This window comes from Triplophysa rosa, linkage group LG16 (genome assembly GCF_024868665.1).
Source record: "Triplophysa rosa linkage group LG16, Trosa_1v2, whole genome shotgun sequence".
Lineage (NCBI taxonomy): Eukaryota > Metazoa > Chordata > Actinopteri > Cypriniformes > Nemacheilidae > Triplophysa > Triplophysa rosa.
In genome coordinates, this window is record NC_079905.1 from 20224822 (window position 1) to 20245863 (window position 21042).

General features: G+C 39.1%; 1 protein-coding gene across 6 annotated transcripts in view; it reads right to left on the bottom strand.

The window, feature by feature from the left end:
* Positions 1-21042, bottom strand: part of arid1ab (AT rich interactive domain 1Ab (SWI-like)) — a 129780-nt gene that overhangs the window by 61576 nt on the left and 47162 nt on the right. For 5 of the 6 annotated variants that reach the window (XM_057355220.1, XM_057355217.1, XM_057355218.1 and 2 more), the window contains exons 2-3: positions 7996-8208; positions 1037-1582 (exon numbers count right to left, since the gene is read on the bottom strand). In XM_057355220.1, coding sequence (XP_057211203.1) covers positions 1037-1582; positions 7996-8208 — 759 coding nt within the window. The remainder of the gene's footprint in view (positions 1-1036; positions 1583-7995; positions 8209-21042) is intronic. The other variant, XM_057355219.1, reaches the window with a different exon arrangement.

Genomic DNA, 21042 nt, shown 5'->3' on the forward strand with positions numbered 1-21042 from the left:
GCATTAAAATAGTTTAGTTTTGTTTTCAATGGTTAATTATATTTCGTTTCGTTTCTTTATTAGGTTAGTTTAGAAAAATGTAGTGAATATTTTTGTTTGTTGCTCAGGCACAGAACGCAGTTTGATTGCCAACCACACCAATTTTAATGATTTGAATGCATGATGGGCATGAGTCTGCTTAAATTCCTCCTTTAGCTTCGGCTGTTGGCATAAGAAAAAAAATTATACGGGTGCGCGCCACGCGATAACATGCTGCCCTGTGTCACCCTGTCCCAAATTGGTCAATATATTTGGTTTGTCGGACATTAAGCAGCGCTGCTCAGACCGATCGGCGTGTACCGCAGGAGAAAGCGTCTGTCATTAATAGCGCTCTTGTTACTTTGATATAAACTGATAGGTCTGTGCAACGCGCGCATAATGTGGAAAACATAATAAATCACAAACTTAACATTACTCTGTTGTGCTGAGAGAGTGTGCACTTTTCTTACACGTTAACTCTAAACAGTCGCCGCATCATAATAATGTATGCATGCTCTGGTCCGGATAGTAAATTGATACTGCTATGCGGGGGAGTGGGACAATGGCAGTGTGAAAAAGGCCCAATACCCAGCCCGCGTTTTAATATATGGTAAATAATAAATGAGTTCCACTGTTAAACACTTTTTGCTTCATTTTTTGGCTAATGCCTTTTATAATAATAATAATATATACTGTATAATTATAATTATAATAATAAATAACATGTTTTGACTGTTTGTGAACTCCCATCTTAACATGTGTTGTGCCCTATTATATCCCATTTATATCTATGGAGCCAATGATTAAATTACTACTATAGCTATTGTATTCTTATAGATTGAGTCACTTAATTTTGTTCTTAAAATGCACCGGATTACAGCATTTACCTTTAAAATATGCAACATTTTCTTACGGGGACCATGCCCCCGGTCCCCCTAGAGGAAAAATGTTTAGCCCCCATAGTCTCACAAAATTCTGTGGGAAACACTGTATCATTTACTCAAGCATAATGTTTTACCTGTGGTGGCGGTGGAAAATGTTGGAAGGGTGACTGTTGTTGCTGCTGATGCTGCTGTTGCTGAGACTGCAGTGGAGGAGTCTGAGAATAGGGCGAGGGCTGACCCTGCCCCGAAGGTTGCTGGGATGACTGTGGGGATACCGAACTGGACGTCTGTGTATGAGGCGGACCCTGCTGCTGTTGAGAGGGACCCTGCTGCTGAGGTGGCTGCCCTGGAGTAGAAGGCTGTGACTGTGGTCCTTGCTGGCCCTGAGAAGCACTCTGTGACTGAGGAGGACCCTGGGATTGGGGATAGGGTGACTGGCCTGATTGTGGAGTCTGGGAATATGAAGGTTGGCCCTGAGGCTGACCGTAGGGGGGCCCACCCTGACCAGGAGGAGGACCAGGGGGTTGCTGGGCAAAGGGAGGCTGGGAGCCTGGTACAGTGGGGGGCTGTTGGGGGTATGGAGACTGCTGTGGGCCTCCGTGGGAAGAAGGGCCCTGCTGCCCATAGTAACCAGCTTGATTGTGACTATAACCACTTGGTCCATGTTGTCCATAGCCCATCTATAGAGACAAACATGACAAAAACAAAGTATGCTATTTATAAACAAGCAAATGTTACTCTTTTGCATAGCACATTTATTAAACATGTTAGCCTATATTCTAATATAAATATGATTGAAATAAAAATTACAATTAGTAATTTATTAGTAAATACAATTATTCGTTCCGGACCCGCCAAGTGCCAAACAAAGACACACGCAGGCACGCGTGCACACACAGATACACACACACACACAGGTGCGCACAAACCAGTGTTGCAGTGACTTCTTTCATCAGGTAAAGCACGTAGATAAACCATAAAGCTTTTATGCAGTAGAAAAATGTTGCAGGTGTCCTGAAATTTCATCCTACCCATCAGATTATCGTACCAGGCATGCGCACATCAATGGTACGTAATTTTTTGCGCTATAAAATCATTCTACCCATTTATTTTATACTGCTACGGGAATATGATACTATATTTTCGTTGTTAAATCATTCTACATATTATTTAATACCTATAGTACAATTTGATTTGGTGTTGCACTGTAAATTAATCCCACATGTTTATTTTATGATGTAAAATATATTTTATTATTGCACCTTCAGAGTCCAAAGTTTTAAATAGTTGTATCTCAGCTAACAAACCATACATCAATGGAAAGCTTATTCACCTTTTAGGTAATGTATAAATCTCAACTTCGAAAAATGTACCCATAACTTTTGTTGTACTTGTGAAGTGTTAACACCATATCAATAATCAGTTATTTATATGACCGTTATTATTAACGCTGGTCGACTGTGAAACCCCAATGACACAGGGCTCCAGACCAACTGTTTTTACTAGGAGCACTGTAGCCCCTGACTGAAAATTTTAGGAGTGCAAACAAAAAATTTAGGGGCACACCTTTAATCAGCCTGCAATGCAATTTTCACATTTCCCCCCCAAAATAACTATTACTTATACTGACAAATAAGTTGCTTGATGACAGCAGATTTGGTTATGTTTATTTAAAAAGTGGCAGGGTCTACAGAGAAGCTTTGTTATTGATTGGTACTAAACAAGAGACTCTCTGAAATCTGAAATCATTTGAACCAATAGAAATTGTGCTTGTCAAAAAGAATACATTTAATTGTTTACAGTGTTACACATTAAAGCAAAATTAAAGTTCTCGTGTTATTACGTTCTTACGGTGACTTTATTGTGTATTAAGAACACTTTTCCACTGTTCACACAACACAAGTAAATATAACGTCAAATAAGACTTAACAAGAGCATTCGCCAGCATTCGCTCTTGTTGTAAACGGATTTGAAATGATCCAGCGCTGTATCAAGCAATCCACAAATAAATTGCGTTTCCTGAACTCCTCCGTGGTTAGTTTCGTTTTAAACGTCTCGTTTGTCCTCGGGCTCAAGAATTCTGTCACAGCCAACAGCGACTCGTAGTAATGCGCTCACGTTGTTTGTGTAAACTGTCGTCAATGACGACGTGGATTGTGCGCCTCCGCGACAGCGGGAAACATCAGTGACAGGAGTCGAACACAGTCCGGATGACTGTGACGGACGAAAATATCGGAGGCAGTCTGTAAATGTGATTGACACAACGATAGGTCGTATTTATTTTTAATGTGCGGGAATTTTTGGACACAAATTTTGGACTCAATGTGCAATGGACTGACATAATGAGAGTTGACACAACATTGATTTACGTTGGATTGTGAGACACAGTTTTCCTATTAAACATTTTCAAAAACTATCACAATGGCAAAACGACATTTTAGGTTTCATAAGGGCTAAAGGCCAATTCATGGTTTTGCGTAGGACCTGCCTACGCAGAGCCGCGTACCCTGTGCGTACCCTACGCCGTAGCCTGGCGCGCACCTCTCCAAAAATGTAACAATGCGTCAACTCAACGCAGACCCTACGCGGACCGCAAGCGCTGTGATTGGTCGGTTTGGCAGCATCTTACTTCCTTCTACGCATTTCTGGCGTCTTCTTCCGGCAAGTTCAGAGTCCACAAAAGAACAACATGGCGAGCATCGACATCGACCAAGTACTGAGTGTCTGATTGAAGAGGTTCGGAAATGCACGCATCTGTATGACTCCTCTTCGGCGGACTACAAAGACTGTCAGATGGCGGCGAATTCTTGGAGAGAGATTTCCTCTAACGTCGGTTTGGAAGAGTGTCAGCAAAAGACATGAAGAACTTCGCACTTTATAAACACTGTGCACGATCTTTTGCACTTTATTGGCTTTATAGTTTTATTTTTTGTTTTACCTTTTATTGTTACTAGTTTTTTGAAAGTTTTATATTTGTGTTAATATTGCATTGTATACTAATCTATACAGTTTGCACTTTTACATATTCTGTTCTTTGACTCTTTTGCAAATAAAGAACAAAATTGTGACACTTCCAGATCTTGGTTTCATTTCGTTTCATTTTTAACTAAACAATTAATAGGGTGAGTTGTCCATGACAAAATATGATATTCTATCAGGGTATCATTTCAATACACAGTTTTGACATCTATGTATGTGCTCTGCGAAGTACACCCCTTTGAAAAGTATACTTTTTTTCAACAATATCTAAATGAACACACATAAAAATCCAAAATGTGGACAAGACGAAGTTTACTATAACATCTGTTTAACTTCTAACATGAAAGTAAGGTTAATAATATAACGGATTACACATTTTTCTGTTTCGATCAGCTCCAACTCCATTAAGATGCGATCAGCCTCCATTGTCGTTTGCATACACTAGCATACACACAAAACATCGGCAAAGAAGAGCAAACCCTGAAAACACAAAGAGCCAACTAGCGTTTCGGCGGTGTAATTGCAGTACGACGCATACTCTCAACGCAGAACCATAAATGTTCTCGACCACGTCGTCTACGTACATAGGCTACGCCGTAGGTTGCGGCGTATGTTACGGCGTAGGTCCTACGCAGAAGTAAAAATCGCGCTTAAGGACAACATTTTCTTCAAAGCTCTTACCTATTTAAACAAACCAATGAGCACACAGGCTTTCAGGGGAATGCTTGAAAAAAAGACCTTGCTGAAGAGAGCAGCGTGACACACAAAAGTCTGATGGTGACGGGCAGCGCACTTTTCCTCTCAAGGAAAAAGGAAATAAGAATGGATAAGAGAAGTATGTCTCACAGGGATGTTGTTAAAAAAAATCAACCCAGAGAGCGTGTTCTATGGCAGTCTCAAAAATGGATGGCATTCCAGCGACTGGGCTTACTCATCACAATGAGCAGAATGAGGCACCCAGCGGTCCACATTTGAACAGAGACCAGGATCAAGAAAAGCAGATGCTCACACACAAACATACAAACCTAAGTGCGGAAATCCCCATGTGACAAACATGAGCTTCACTGTGAACTTATGACAACCTTCTTTGAAGGCAGAGATGAAAAGAGCCATGAGCTCATGCTGCTATAATCAAAGACCTCTTTAGAATGTCAGAAACCTTCAAGTTTAAGCAAAAACCCTAAAAAAAAAACACCAGTCAAAAGAGTAAGGGTAATCTGAATGAATCTAAACGTAAATATAAAGAGAACAAATCAGCATATGGACTGACCACTCAAAAACAATAGTAATGTACCAAAAATTATTGCATAAAAGCAGTAAGTGCCAGGGTTGGGCCGACAGACGATGTCTTCGTCCATCCCCAGTGGCTGACAGACATGACGAAGTTGAGCTGGTATCGTGATTACAACAAATGTTTCACATTCGTCACGTGACTCTCGCTGCTCTGTGCTGCGGGCAGCCAATCGCGTTGTAAACAAATATGAACAAGGCTAAGGGGCATATAAGCTCACACTTTACAGATCAGACTGTCCTGACTTTATAACTTTATACAGCTCGCGCTGTATAAAGAAGACGCGTGTCTGCGCAGCACCCGTTGTATAAAGAAGACGCGTGTCTGCGCAGCACCCGTTGTATAAAGAAGACGCGTGTCTGCGCAGCCCCCGTTGTATAAAGAAGACGCGTGTCTGCGCAGCCCCCGTTGTATAAAGAAGACGCGTGTCTGCGCAGCCCCCGTTGTATAAAGAAGACGCGTGTCTGCGCAGCCCCCGTTGTATAAAGAAGACGCGTGTCTGCGCAGCCCCCGTTGTATAAAGAAGACGCGTGTCTGCGCAGCCCCCGTTGTATAAAGAAGACGCGTGTCTGCGCAGCCCCCGTTGTATAAAGAAGACGCGTGTCTGCGCAGCCCCCGTTGTATAAAGAAGACGCGTGTCTGCGCAGCCCCCGTTGTATAAAGACACACTTTTTTTATTGAATATAACATCAGAATAAAAATACAATCAAGCCTCACTTTATAACTGTGAAGCTCCTGCTGTGACACACATCTGAAGTTATAACTGCCCAGCTCACGCTATATAAAGAAGATGCGTCTTCGCAGCTCATGCCTAGACGCGTCTCACTTTATAACGCACACCCAACCCTAGTAAGTGCTTGCAATTATGATCATTTACAGCAGTGTTTTCTTCAGACATACTGTATGCATTTTCAGAAGGCAATACAATTTAATTTGCCATGATATTGTTAATTCAGCAAGAAACCCTCAAGTACATAGGCTACATAATTTTTTTATTTAGGTGAAAATCAGGTACCATTCTGGGGTGTTTCCCAAAAGCATCGTTAGCCAACTATTGTCGCAAGTTCCGTGGTACCAGCATAGTTCAACAATTTAAGTGTTTTCCGAAACCATCAATCCAATGATCAATCGCAAGCAGCATTGCAAAGTTGCGTGGTTGGACATTTTCAATGGGGTTAAGGTCAGGCGAGTTTGCTGGCCAATTAAGAACAGGGATACCATGGTCCTTAAACCAGGTACTGGTAGCTTTGGCACTGTGTGCAGGTGCCAAGTCCTGTTGGAAAATGAAATCTGCATCTCCATAAAGTTGCTCAGCAGCAGGAAGCATGAAGTGCTCTAAAACTTCCTGGTATACGGCTCCGTTGACCTTGGACCTCAGAAAACACAGTGGACCAACACCAGCAGATGACATGGCTCCCAGACCATCACTGACTGTGGAAACTTTACACTGGACCTCAAGCAACGTGGATTCTGTGCCTCTCCTCTCTTCCTCCAGACTCTGGGACCCTGATTTCCAAAGGAAATGCAAAATTTACTTTCATCAGAGAACATAACTTTGGACCACTCAGCAGCAGTCCAGTCCTTTTTGTGTTTAGCCCAGGCGAGACGCTTCTGATGCTTCCTGCTGCTGACCAACTTTATGGAGATGCAGATTTCATTTTCCAACAGGACTTGGCACCTGCACACAGTGCCAAAGCTACCAGTACCTGGTTTAAGGACCATGGTATCCCTGTTCTTAATTGGCCAGCAAACTCGCCTGACCTTAACCCCATAGAAAATCTATGGGGTATTGTGAAGAGGAAGATGCGATATGCCAGACCCAACAATGCAGAAGAGCTGAAGGCCACTATCAGAGCAACCTGGGCTCTCATAACACCTGAGCAGTGCCACAGACTGATCGACTCCATGCCACGCTGCATTGCTGCAGTAATTCAGGCAAAAGGAGCCCCAACTAAGTATTGAGTGCTGTACATGCTCATACTTTTCATGTTCATACTTTTCAGTTGGCCAAGATTTCTAAAAATCCTTTTTTTGTATTGGTCTTAAGTAATATCCTAATTTTCTGAGATACTGAATTTGGGATTTTCATTAGTTGTCAGTTATAATCATCAATTTAAAAGAAATAAACATTTGAAATATATCAGTCTGTGTGTAATGAATGAATATAATATACAAGTTTCACTTTTTGAAAGGAATTAGTGAAATAAATCAACTTCTTGATGATATTCTAATTATATGACCAGCACCCTGTAGTTCCTTATTATATTATGATATGTAGACTTGCATGCATCATGCTTTTGAGCAAAGTAAGCAAGCAACATGCATATCATTCTAAATATATACAAATACAATTTTACATCTTTTAGTTTGTAAAGAAGCGCTGTTTTTTTTTTTAAAGTGTGCATGAGCTACGTGATCTATGACCCTGGGGAAACCATAGGTGGAGTGACGTAGGAGGAAACTTATGAATGAAGTAAATATCGTGAAGTAAATCAACAGAGAGCAAAAATACGATAACAAAAATAGGTTTTTAGATGCAGCGTACATTATTTACAGCAATAATAGGACATTAAATCATTCTGACCAGATTAATTAGAAGACGGTTTTACTCCACCACTTGTGACGTGCTATGGTGGTTAACCAGCGAGTTGTCGTTGTTCGGGAAAAGCACTTCTGGATAGTTTAGTATAATTTTGTTGCTGCCCCACATCTGCCTCTTGTAATTGGCAGGAAAACACTGCATTGTAATTTGCAATTGAAATTTTATAAAGGATATCACAGTAAATTATTTCAAAAACACAGCAATGATCAATTTAGGCTAACCTGCTGTCCATACTGCACTCCGCTCATGCCTCCAGGAGTTCGCACCTGCATGCCCATAGGGTACCTTTGGGGCCCTGGAGGTCCATAACCCTGTCCTGAGTAGGGAGGTCCTTGCTGGGAGCCAGGGGGAGGACCCTGCTGCTGAGAGTAGGGGTTTCCTGAAACATAGTGCTGCCCTCTAATCTTTCCAACCTGGTCCATGGGGCCTGGCGGCTAGAAAACAAGAGTTCAGAAAATTCAGCCGCAACATTTAAAATCAGCTTCCTAATACCATATATGTGGTGAAATTAAGGTACGTTTCAACTTCCTAAAACATTCATCCAGACATGCGATCTGAAGATTAAATCCCACTAGACTCCAGTTAACCACCCCTGTGGATAAGATAAAGTGAGATATGCCAGTGGTAGTTTGGTTTGGTCTGAGGAGTAAGAGGGTACCTTCAAATTAAACACAGGTGAGAATGTCATGGATAGGCTTATACTGAGCAAAAATTATGATAGGACCAGAATGCTAACAACTAAAGTTACAGCTGTGTTAATGCCAACATGATGTCAGAATCTATAAAACTCAAGAAGAATGATAGCAGTGAAAGAAGGGTTAAGGTTTTAACACCCTGGATTTAACACCCTACATTTGACCCCTATCTTGTGAAGCATTACCCAAGACAAGATCAAAAATGCTTAGGACACGGCTGTGGTCTTTACTGACAAATAAATTGCGTGTCATCGTGCCACCAGTAGGCCTTGCCCTTTACCTTTATCAGCAACAATTCTGATGACAGGAAAGTAACAGCAACATCAAGTTGGATGAATGAACCAGTCAAAACAGAAAGCGTCAAAAATCTCTAGGCCCGGTTTCACAGACAAGGATTAAGGTTAGTCCCAGTCCAGACTAAAGTGAATGTTTGGTCTTTAAGGGATAGTTCACCCAAAAATGAAAATTCTGTCATGATTTATTCACCCTCAAGTTGTTCCATACCTGTGATTAATTTTTTTTTCAGATTAATAGTATAGTGCAGAAGACATATTTCTGCATTTAGTCACAAAATGCTGATACTGATTTAACTGTATTATGTACATAAATGCAGTGCTGTACAGTGTGACATAGATGTCGCACATGCTACGAAAAAATGCATTCTTCTGTTCTTCTGTGCGAAGAATAAATTTCCCAGTGTAGCACACGTGCGATACAGTTTTGCATGTGCATTGAACAGAGCTGCTTGTAATGTGAAGTGTTTGTCGTTGTGCTTGTTGGTATGTGAGGTTACCTGATGAAGCACTGCTATTTATATTAGTTTTTGCGATTAAAACTTGTTTTCTGGCTGTATTGAGTCCATTTATCTAGAGCCCTATGATTTGTTTGACGTGGGAAAAAGTGGAAGGAATAGCGAAAGTGGAATCCTCCTATTTAAATATGTCATCTGCCTATTCTGCGCATGTACAGGGTTTTTTACCCTTTAATTTCTTAAATTAACATGACGTACATCATTGTAATGTCTTTAGCTGTGCAGTTGGATCGTTGAATCAACGTATTCTGTACACAGCGAGTTCGCCAGTATGAACACACATTGCTTTCAGAACGACTCGCACACGAATGACTCATTTGTACAGATTCATTTAAACTACTGAACTTTTCAGTCACTAGCAAATATAAGAGATCATTGAATCATTTAAAGTGAACCACAGAGAATGCGAGATGTGAATGAGCTTTGCTCATTTAAGTCATGTAGTAAGTTTAATTCAGTTGGCTATAGTGGGCTGAAAAGTTAGTTGAAATGATAAAATGCTTTATTTGATTAAAAAACATTTCTGTTTGGTTGAATAAAAGTAATGTTTTATATAACTTAATAATTGTCTTTTTCCTTTCATTTCATTAGAACTTTTAATATGTCAAAGTCACTTTGGTTGTTCCACTTAAAGGTATGGTAGGCCTACGTGTGTGTACAAGATCAGGACGGCACCACCTCCGCCTCATTCTGAGCCAGGAAAAACCCTGATGTATGAGGGAATGAGTTGCACAGTTTAACATACAACAAGCGTGACCCTCGTGGATTCCGGCTGCATTGAGTCCATATAACTAGCGGATGCGCAATCCTGTTATTTAAATGTCATCTGGCTGTTCTGCTTGTCTGAGTGAATGAACTACACAGTCTAACATGCTACATTCATGACTCACTCGTGGATGTGTCTGTGTCTGCACTGTAGGAGGATATAAACACATGAACTTCATCTCCAGTTGCTCTGAGAGTTTATTTCACTAGCACTACTGTTTAAATAAAGCTATCGTCAAACACACTTTGAACTCAAGCGTCTTCCCGATGACCCGTCAAAAAGTCCTGTTAACCTGAACACTCAGTAGAAAAAATACTGTGGTGTTCTATAGTATTTGCTATAGAAAATTTTAGTGTTCTTGTAGTAAATGGAGTAAACTAGGGCTGCAGCTATCGATTATTTTAGTAATCGAGTATTCTACTGATTTTCCATCGATTAATCAGGTATTCGGATAATAAGTATGTTTTCTTTATTAAAGAGCAATAATAAATATACAAGAGAAAATAAGACAGGTCTCTTAAAATGAACAACTAATTTGTTTCATTTTTAGAAAAATTAACATATTTATTGCTGAAATTGCATACATTCATATCTGTGAAAACTAAACCCATTTAGTACATTCCATTGCCATATTACATTCAAAATGCAATATAGGCCTAATACAAAGGTATAAATAAGAAACATTAATACAAATAGAAAGAATAATTTCAGAGGTAAACAACTAACTTCAGCTTATGCATGATGCATTAGTTTATCTAAATTAGTTTTAGTTTCTGTTTTAATATTAAATAGTAATATATTTGTCCACATAAAAATACAGAGTTAACCGGACTTTTATTTTGGCAGGTCGTCGGAAGACGCTTATTTTTTAGTGCGTTAGCTTCATTCAGTAAAATGTTCTGAAATAAACTCTCAGCGCAACTCTGGATATGAAGTTCATGTGTTCATGTCCTCATAAAGCGCAGACGCAGACAAATTCATGAGCATCACGCAGACACACAGAACAGCCAGATGGCATGTGTAAATAACAGGATTCGGCATCCACTAGTCTGCATCTAGTTTGATGGACTCAATGCAGCCGGAAAACAAGTTTCACTCGCAAAATAGACTAAAACTAAGTAAAATAGCAGTTCACCATTTCAATAAGCTATCACTTATTTATCAGCATGAGAAATATGTGTGAGCGTGTGAACAGACTAAAATGCGTGTGTCTCACGGTGAACGCGTGAGACTTGAGAGCCCTGTAACATGAGTTTAGCGGCTGTGCGTTAGTAATAATGGTCCGTGGGGAAACGCAGTGCTCCATGTGTACTGTAGTTAAATGGATTAAACGAGGCTTCGAGGCAACAAAAATTGCCTCTGTGATTTTTTGCATTTGAATAACTCGAGTTACTCGAGGAATCGTTTCAGCCCTAAAGTAAACACAGTAGAATACTATAGTAAGGTTCAAAAACACCATAGTATCTAGGAATTTTACTACAGTTTTTTTTTTCAAGTTACTTGTCCTTGTGGCTGCTCTAACGCCTTCAACCAACGCCTTCAACCACGGACCGTCTAACACCACACACACAATCCGGTCAAATGTGTTTTCAACTTCTGGAAGTGGTAGAAAGTTGACAAGCTCAAAAAGTTTCACACGATACAATTTTACTACAGTTTAATATAGTTAATACTATACTATACTACAGTATACTATAGTATTAACTAAGCTCCTGTCGCCAAGTCAAATTCCTTATGTGTAAACATACTTGGTAAAAAAAGATCCTTCTGATTCTGTGGATTAATATACCACTATTGTATGGTAAAAAAATGAAAAAGACAGAACTTGCCTTTGTTCTATACAGTGGCGGATCTAGGATTTTTTAAAAGCACGGGCCACAATTTACAGAAGGGGGCCAAGTATAGTGCGCAATTCTTTTTCATTTTTCAATTGCTGCTGGCACTACCAGATTTCTGAACAAAACACTGGAGATGAGTTAGAGACTGATGCAGGTTTATTAAGGATAAAGAGATGAGTACAGGTCAGTAAGTAAGCCAACAAAAAAGTTTTATATACTTATAAACATACTTTTGGTATGACCAAATACTATAGGGTTTTAAAGCAGAGCTATCATGCTATGTCATGCATTCTGACTTCTTTACACTGTTAAACATGCTGGCTTAACATGGTTTTAAATTATTAAAAAACGAGTTGGACGTATGACGTAGTATTTCTGAACTTGATACACTCCCGCAGCACTCCAAATTGTTTCGGAAAGTTTTTTATAATTCTGGATTTCTGTGTCGTCATGGGGATCCTATTCCTTTTATTGTCAATTCTACCGGAAAAGCATGGCAAGGTGAAAGAGCCTGCCCACAAGCCAACTGATGAGCGAGGCCCACTTACCATCAAGATTATGTGCGCTGCATCAAGATGGGCTGCGCTAGGGCTGTCACGATTATTAAATAATCGTCTCATCGCGATTGTTTGACCTCATCGCGATGGTTTCAGATCATCGCAATTATTGCACATCTCTATAGAAGACACTAGGGGGAGCTGTAGTGCATCTGCATATTGCATATTTTAGTGTATATATGGTTACTAAAGCACGGTAATACTTGTAAAATGTACCACTAGGGCTGTCGCGATTATTAAATAATCGTCTCATCGCGATTGTTTGACCTCATCGCGATGGTTTCAGATCATCGCAATTATTGCACATCTCTATAGAAGACACTAGGGGGAGCTGTAGTGCATCTGCATATTGCATATTTTAGTGTATATATTGTTACTAAAGCATGGTAATACTTGTAAAATGTACCACCACAACACAATCACTTAAAAAAAACTAAAACATATACAAATTACCTGCAGTACAATTTAATATTATTTAAGCAAATCTCAGTGTGAAAACCAGTCTATCAAAATTTCATTAACACACAAGTAAATTTTTATTGTAGTCTTGCAAGTGAGATAAAAACAGACTAGAAGCTTTTCTATGACTGATAGTATTTTAATGGTGGCTTCAATTCACACCTGATCAATTTTCTTAATTTACAAGTATTTGGCGGTTGTATTATTGACAGGTAAAAGCCTAAACCTTAAATATATGATGACCCAATTTTTTCCGATGTATTTCCAAGAAAAAAACATAGTCTTGTATTAAGAACAATATGGTCGTTTCAATCGCTGAATCAAAAATGTATGAGAATTAAATGTCAAAGCTCAAAAACAGACAATTAATCGGCATAATCTTCAAAGCCCTAAAACAGACAATTAATCGGCATAATCGCAATGATTTATCAGACAATTAATCGTCAATCAAATTTCATAATCGTGACAGCCCTATGTACCACCACAACACAATCACTTAAAAAAACTAAAACATATACAAATTACCTGCAGTACAATTTAATATTATTTAAGCAAATCTCAGTGTGAAAACCAGTCTACCAAAATTTCATTAATATACAAGTAAAATTTTATTGTAGTCTTGCAAGTGAGAAAAAAACAGACTAGAAGCTTTTCTATGACTGATAGTATTTTAATGGTGGCTTCAATTCACACCTGATGAATTTACTTAATTTACAAGTATTTGGCGGTTGTATTATTGACAGGTAAAAGCCTAAACCTTAAATACTGTATATGATGACCCAATTTTTTCCGATGTATTTCCAATAAAAAAACACAGTCTTGTATTCAGAACAATATGGTCATTTCAATCGCTGAATCAAAAATGTATGAGAATTAAATGTCAAAGCTCAAAAACAGACAATTAATCGTCATAATCGCCAAAGCCCTAAAACAGACAATTAATCGTCATAATCGCAATGATTTATTAGACAATTAATCGTCAGTCAAATTTCATAATCGTGACAGCCCTAGGCTGCGCTGCAGCTAGTTACTCTTGCGATAGTGAAGTTTAGGTGTGTCTGTTTGTTCACGGCATTTCAGTGATGGATGTTATACAAACGGTGGATATAACGCTGGATTTGGAGATTGTTTGAAACTGATAAGATGCCGTGGTCCCAGTGCTAAAAGATGCCAGACATGAACTGCACACGGTAAGTCAAACTAAGTCATAAGTCTGTGTTTTGTTGGCAATCGGCGTGAACATGCATAATGTACAAAACACGAAGGGATGTGTTGCTTGCTCGTGCTTTAGTTCCATCCCACTCTCCCCACTAGTCCCACCTCTAGCAGCTCGTGTTTTTCCGGAAATAATCGTACAGCTGTATCTCTCTTTTATAAATTTGATCAAACTAAATACTCTTCGAAGATACGATGTATGCAATACTACTGTATAGGTACTCAAGAGTAATATGAGGTTGGCAGAAACTGAGTGTGTTACCCGATCTTTAAGTGTCAGACATTATTATCCGTCCCTGAACTATTTTACTTCCCAGAAATATGCAACTTAACTAATATGTGAATCCTAGATTTAATCTAGCTGCTAAACAAATAGGTCAACTGGCTAATAACCTAGTGTATTGTTGTAGCTGCAGGGCTCAACGCTAAGGATTTTTCGACTGGCCCAGGCAGTGATTCAAATTTTTACTTGCACTGCCAAAATTTCACTGGCTCTGCCAAAATTAAATAGTTGTTGTTATCGTTGTTTTTGACTCATCGTGTTGTCTTGTATTCTAATTAGCAAATTTATATGCCACCAAAATTCAGTGACGTAACTTTGTTTTGAAAAGTGGTGGGGACAGAGATGACAGTTATTTCTGTAATAACTCGTTGGGAATATTTATCATATATAGTGGGTCCATTGGCTACTCCTCTTTTCGACTCCAGCTCTCACAGTACAGTGGCTTGCAAAAGTATTCATACCTCTTCATTTTATTCACATTTTGTTATGCTGCTGCCTTATCTTAAACTACTTTAAATGATTATTTTTTACATTAATCTACACTCCATGCACAATAATGACAAAACAAAAAACTGATTTTTGACAGCTTTGCAAAATTATTAAAAATAAAAAACAAAAATAAGTACATTGCATAAGTATTCATACCCTTTTCTGGGACACTTGAAATTTAGCTCAGAAGCATTAGTTTTGCTTGTTGATGTTTATACACTTCGAGTGGAGTTAACCTGTGCCAAATTCAATTGAATAAGTATGATTTGGAGCGGCACATACCTCTCTATAAAGGGTGCAACAGCTGAAAATGCATATCAAAGTAAAAACCAAGACATGAGGTCAAAAGAACTGCCAGTAGAGCTTTGAGACAGGATTGTATCAAGGCACAGATCTGGGGAAGACTTCTGAAAAAAATCTGCTGTATTGAAGGTTCACAGAAGCATGTAGCCTCCATTTATCCTCAATGAAAGAGGTTTGGAACCACCAGATCTCTTACTTGAGCTGACCTCCTGTCCAAACTGAGCCATCGATGGAGAAGGGTCTTGGTTAGAGCGGTGACCAAGAAGCTGATGATTACTCTGGTTGAGCTCCATGATCATATATGGAGATGGGAGAAACTTACAGAAGGACAAACATCACTGCAACACTCCACCAATCTGGGCTTTATGGCTTAGTGGCCAGACTCAAGCCTTTGCTCAGTGAAGACACATGGAAACTTGAAATATGCAAAAACGTACTTCAAAAAATCTTTCAAACTGTCAGAAACAAGATATTCTGGTCTGATGAATCTCAGATTCATGCATCATGTCTGGAGAAAAACAAGCACTGCTCAACACCTGTACAATACCGTCTTAACAGTAAAGTGTAGTGGAAACAGCATCATGATGTGGGGGTGTTTTTCAGCTTCAGGGACTGTACACAAAATACGGAGATAATGATCATGAAAACCTAGCCCAGAACATTCAGAACCTCGGACAGGGCAGAAGGTTCATTCTCCAACATGACAATGATCCTAAGCACACAACTAAAACAATGCAAGAGTGGCTTATGGACAACTCTGTCTATGTCCTTCAGTGGCCCAGCTAGTGCTTGAACCCAACTGAACATCTCTGTAGAAACCTGAAAATGTCTGTCTACTGATGATCTCCATCCAACCTGACAGAGTCTGAAAGGATCTGAGGAGAAGAATGACAGAAAATTGCCAAATGCAGATGTGTAAAGCTTTTCACATCATACCCAAAAAGATTTGAGTCTGTAAAGGCGCTATAACCATTTTCTGAGTTGAGGGTATGAATACTTATGCAATGTACTTATTTTATTTTTTTATTTTTTATAAATTTGCAAAGCTGTCAAAAATCAGTTTTTTGTTTTGTCATTATTGTGCATGGAGTGTAGATTAATGTAAAAAAATAATCATTTAAAGTAGTTTAAGATAAGGCAGCAGCATAACAAAATGTGAATAAAATGAAGGGGGATGAATACTTTTGCAAGCCACTGTATGTGCAGGGCTTGACATTAAGCATTGTCATGTGGTTGTCCTTCAAACAAGTAAATTTGTCATTCACTTGTCCGAGTACAAATATTACTTGTCCGAAGATAAAAATTATATTTCATTTGAAGTGTCAATATAATTGTTTCGGATCCTGATTCGTAAAGCTTCTAAGCATTTTCCTAGTGTCCGCTGTGGCCACCTAAATGTGTTAATACTCTCCATGATTGCTATAACAAAGGCAAGCAGTAATTATGTTTAGTGTCAGGGCTGTGCGTTACCTTTTTTTGCACATAGCACTGGTGCTACAGAGGCCAAACAGTTGTAGCATTAAAAAAATAGTGTTCTTCACTTGTTCATCACATGATTCATGAAATTTCTTTTTTTTACTACAGAAAAGAGGTATATTTGTCCACATAAATTACTGTAGTATACTATAGTGATATCTACTATAGTAAACTGCAGTAAAATTCCTAGATACTATAGTGCTTTTGAACCTTACTATAGTATACTTCAGTGTTTACTACAGTGTATCAATTTACTACAAGGGTACTACAATTTCCTTTAGCAAATACTACAGTATTTTTTCAAGTTAACGGGACTTTTATTTTGACGGGTCTTCAGGAAGACGCTTGAGTTTTAGTGTGCTTGATGATAGCTTCACTCAAAAAGTAAAATACTCGTAAAATAAACTCTCAGAGCAACTCTGGAGAAGAAGTTCATGTTTTTATATCCACATACAGTGCAGATGCAGACAAATCCTCAACCATCACTCGTGTAGTATGTTAATCTGTGCACCTCATTCACTCAGACATGCAGAGCAGCCAGATGACATTTAAATAACAGGATTCCGCGTCCGCATCTAGTTATATGGACTCAATGCACTGCGCCATTGATTAATGTCATATACAAACAAATGCAACCACGAAAAAAGCAATTCAAACAAACACGCTCCTTTGTCTTATGCACCTTCTCTTATTATTCTTAGCACAGACCAATTTTTTTCGTAGCACTATTCATTTTTTTTCAAGTTACTTGTCCTTGTGGCTGCTCGAACGCCTTCAACCACATGAAGCGTCTACACCACAAACACAATCCGGTCCACTTCTGGAAGTGGTAGAAAGTCGACAAGCTCAAAATGTTTCACACGTCGTCCACTTGTGATCCGATCGACCAAAACGCATATCAGGTGTAGGCTACAGAGGCCCTGAGAGGACAAGGGCACTTCAGGGGCCAATAAGATTTCAACCCCTAGATCCGCTAGTGGTTCTATAGCAATCACAGAGAGTATAACCAATTTCAGGCAGCCACAGCGGACACTAGGCAAAACGCTTAAAAGCAAACTTGACCAATCAGAATCCGAAACTATTTTATTGACACTTCAAATTAAATTTCATTATTTATCTTCGGACAAGTCATTTTTGTACTCTGACAAGTGAATGACACTTGAACAACCACATGACAATGCTTAGTATCAAGTCCAGCCACACAGAAACAATTTGCTGAACTATAATGCCAAAATAGCATGGATTATTGCAATTTGCATTCCTCACAGTTTGACTGTGCGTTCAGACCGCCGCCGTCGAGACGTCAAAGTGGCCGGAAGTCATTCATTTTCAATGTGAGCCGGCGGCGAGCAGCGGCACGGCGCGTCTTGGCCGTTGAGGGCATCAAGGAAAGTTGAAATCAGGTCAACTTTATGGTAATGAGATATGACGCGGTTCGGCGGCAACCAATCGGAACATAGAAGTCCACCGCTTGAGAGGATTCCAGAGAACGCAGCCCTGTAAACTTAGGTCTACATCAGAGCGCCAGAGCGTCCACGAATCTTTCTACAGTGTTGTTGGCAGGGCGGCCAGAGCGATTTTTGACGCTCTCAACGGCGGCGGTCTGAACACGCAGTAAGAGTTAACTAGAGGTCCGCAAGCTATGCTTAAGTAACTTAACAAATAAAATACACCAATCTGCAAATAGTATGTTGTGTAGTTAATAATGGAAGTGTGGCAGAACAATTATTTTGATTTTAAGCTGGAGATGGAACGCAACACAATAGTATCTTGCCACAGAGTGCTGCTTTTAAATGTCTATAAAGCTAGCTATCCTACTGCTTGCTATCTTGGAAAAAACATGAATTATTATAGCACTATTGTTGTACTGACATTGACAGGTAATTATTGATTATGAAGTGATGTCAGTAATAATGACAATTTAAACATCAAGTCATGAATCTAATATTATTTGACTATGTATGTTGAATACACTGTACAGCAAAAGTGAGTACAAGTAAAGTGGGCATCTTTAGCTTAATCATCTGGTTTACATGTGTTCCTTTACTAAAATTTAGTATGAAATAAAATATGTCTATCCGAGTATATAAGCCTATCCAAGTCTCGCATAAGACTGTAGAGAAAAGCTCAGATGTAAAGTCATGTTCAGGCTTGGATACACTCACCCTCTCTGGCTCATCTTTCTGCTCCCTCCTCTTTCATATCCTCCAATCAATCGCTTGAGGAAACCAGTCATTTTTTTCCGTCTTACACTCTCTCGGAAAAGGGAAAAATAAATAACTGCAATTAGCACATGGCTAATCTGCATAGAGGAAAGTCAAACGTTCTTGGCAGAGGACGTTACACAGGGTGGAATGTCTCACTGTCTGCTGGGGAAGCAGGAAGGGGGTGTGGACCACTCAGTGTGCGTGTGTGTGTGTGTGTGTCTGTGTGTGTCTGTGCGTGCGTGCGTGCATGCGTGCGTGCGTGCGTGTGTGTATTTTGAGAGGTTGGGGCGTTGTATGAGAGTATGAGAGCATAGATAGTGCCGGTTGGTTCTAGTGAATCAGACAGATGGATTGAGTATACTCGATAAACAACTGCTGCTAATTTAGTCCTCCACACGGATGCTATGGTCCAGGCCTACAGCAAAGAACTACTGTTCTGCCAAACACCAACACACACTAATACAGACACGTCACTTGGTGTAGGATTGTTCAGTAGGTGCACAAATGTCTTCTGAACATGTTCAGGCATGTGGAATCATGGAGGCCTCTCCACAAAAGCAAAACATTCACTAATAATCTGCACCAAGACATGCTTACAAATGTACCGGATTTTGTCATGTTTTTGGGACTACATATTTAGACATTTAAGGAATGAATCCCATATTTATGCAAAGTGTAAAATGTGTGCGTGAGGAATCAAGAGATCTCTCACATCAAGAACGCAGAACTTTGATCACAATTGTGCACAAAACCACAATCCTGTGCTGAACTTCAGGCTTTGAGTAACTGTCCAGGTTGTTTTTGAAATCTCAGGAGAGGTTAGTTTCACTGTGTAGTGGTGCACGTTAGAAACAATAGTAGGAGCATATATAATTTTTGCGATGCGGAAAACATGGACAGATGAATGAATGATTCGAGCGGTTTCCTATACTGCACATGACACTTCTGTTTACAGCATCTCCCTATATGGGGATGCGAACACATCTCCAGATCTGCTCTGAGTTTATTTTGTGAGCATTTCACTGCTTCATTTGAGTAAAGCTAGGGTCAAACCTGCACTAAAAAGGTCTTTGCGACAATCCGTCAAAAATAAAAGTCCGGTTAACTTAAATTAACTATGACACACCCACATGAATAAACTATAGTATATTATATTATTTCCTTTATTAAAGTAAATATACTAGTAAAATAAAAAAATCTTAAATTTAAGCATGTGTAAAAAAATTGAAAATGCACTGAAGAGATGCTGGTTTAAATGAACATGGTTGTGCATTAGGCCATATTTTTATTGTTTTTTTTTCTGTAGGTTCAAAAACACTGCAGTATCTGGGTGTCTTACTATATAGTTCATGAGTAAATGCTACTTAAGTATTTTTCATGTGTGCAAAATATTACTTTTGTATCGTTAAAATCATGAATCATAGAATTCAGAATTTTTTTTACGGAAAAACGGAATATGGGAAAAAAATCAATCTGATTTCATAGGGCCCTACAATAGTGCTAACTGAACCCATAGCAGAGCTCTGATCGGCGTATTAAAAGACACATTATTGAAGATTAATACCTCTTTTTTCAGCAAAACGATTCTGGTTCTTGTGTCAGTTAATGACTAACCAGTGAAATTGTTTCAAAACCAACTAGCATTTGCAGTGACTTGAGACCAATGGTTCAATTAACCATAATACTACATGACCTGTCCAAAAACATCCATGGCATGTGTTTACAAATCTTGGACAGGGTTAAAGGCTCCTAGTTTTAAGAACATATTTCAGCAACCAGGAGGATGCAAAGGCCAAAACTTTGAACATGAATAAATTATTACTTTTTCATAGCGTTTAAAACCTTGGGCCAGTGTTGTCTGGTTACCAACGTTCTTCAAAATATCTTTTGTGCTCCACAGTGACAAAGTTTTGGAATTATACAAGGGTAAGTAAATGACAAAATAATTTTTGGGTGAAAAAGTCTTTAATATTATTTCAGCCAGATGGAGGAAAATAAAGCCCTGGAGCAGTTGTACTGCAACTTTGCAGTACTCCCGAGTTTTCCAGTGTAGACAGCTTAGCTGATTATTAAGTAGGGTTGCAACTAACGATTATTTTAATTGTCGACTAATCTAACGATTATTTTTTTATTAGTCGACTAATCTAACGATTTTTTTTGTAATCTAAT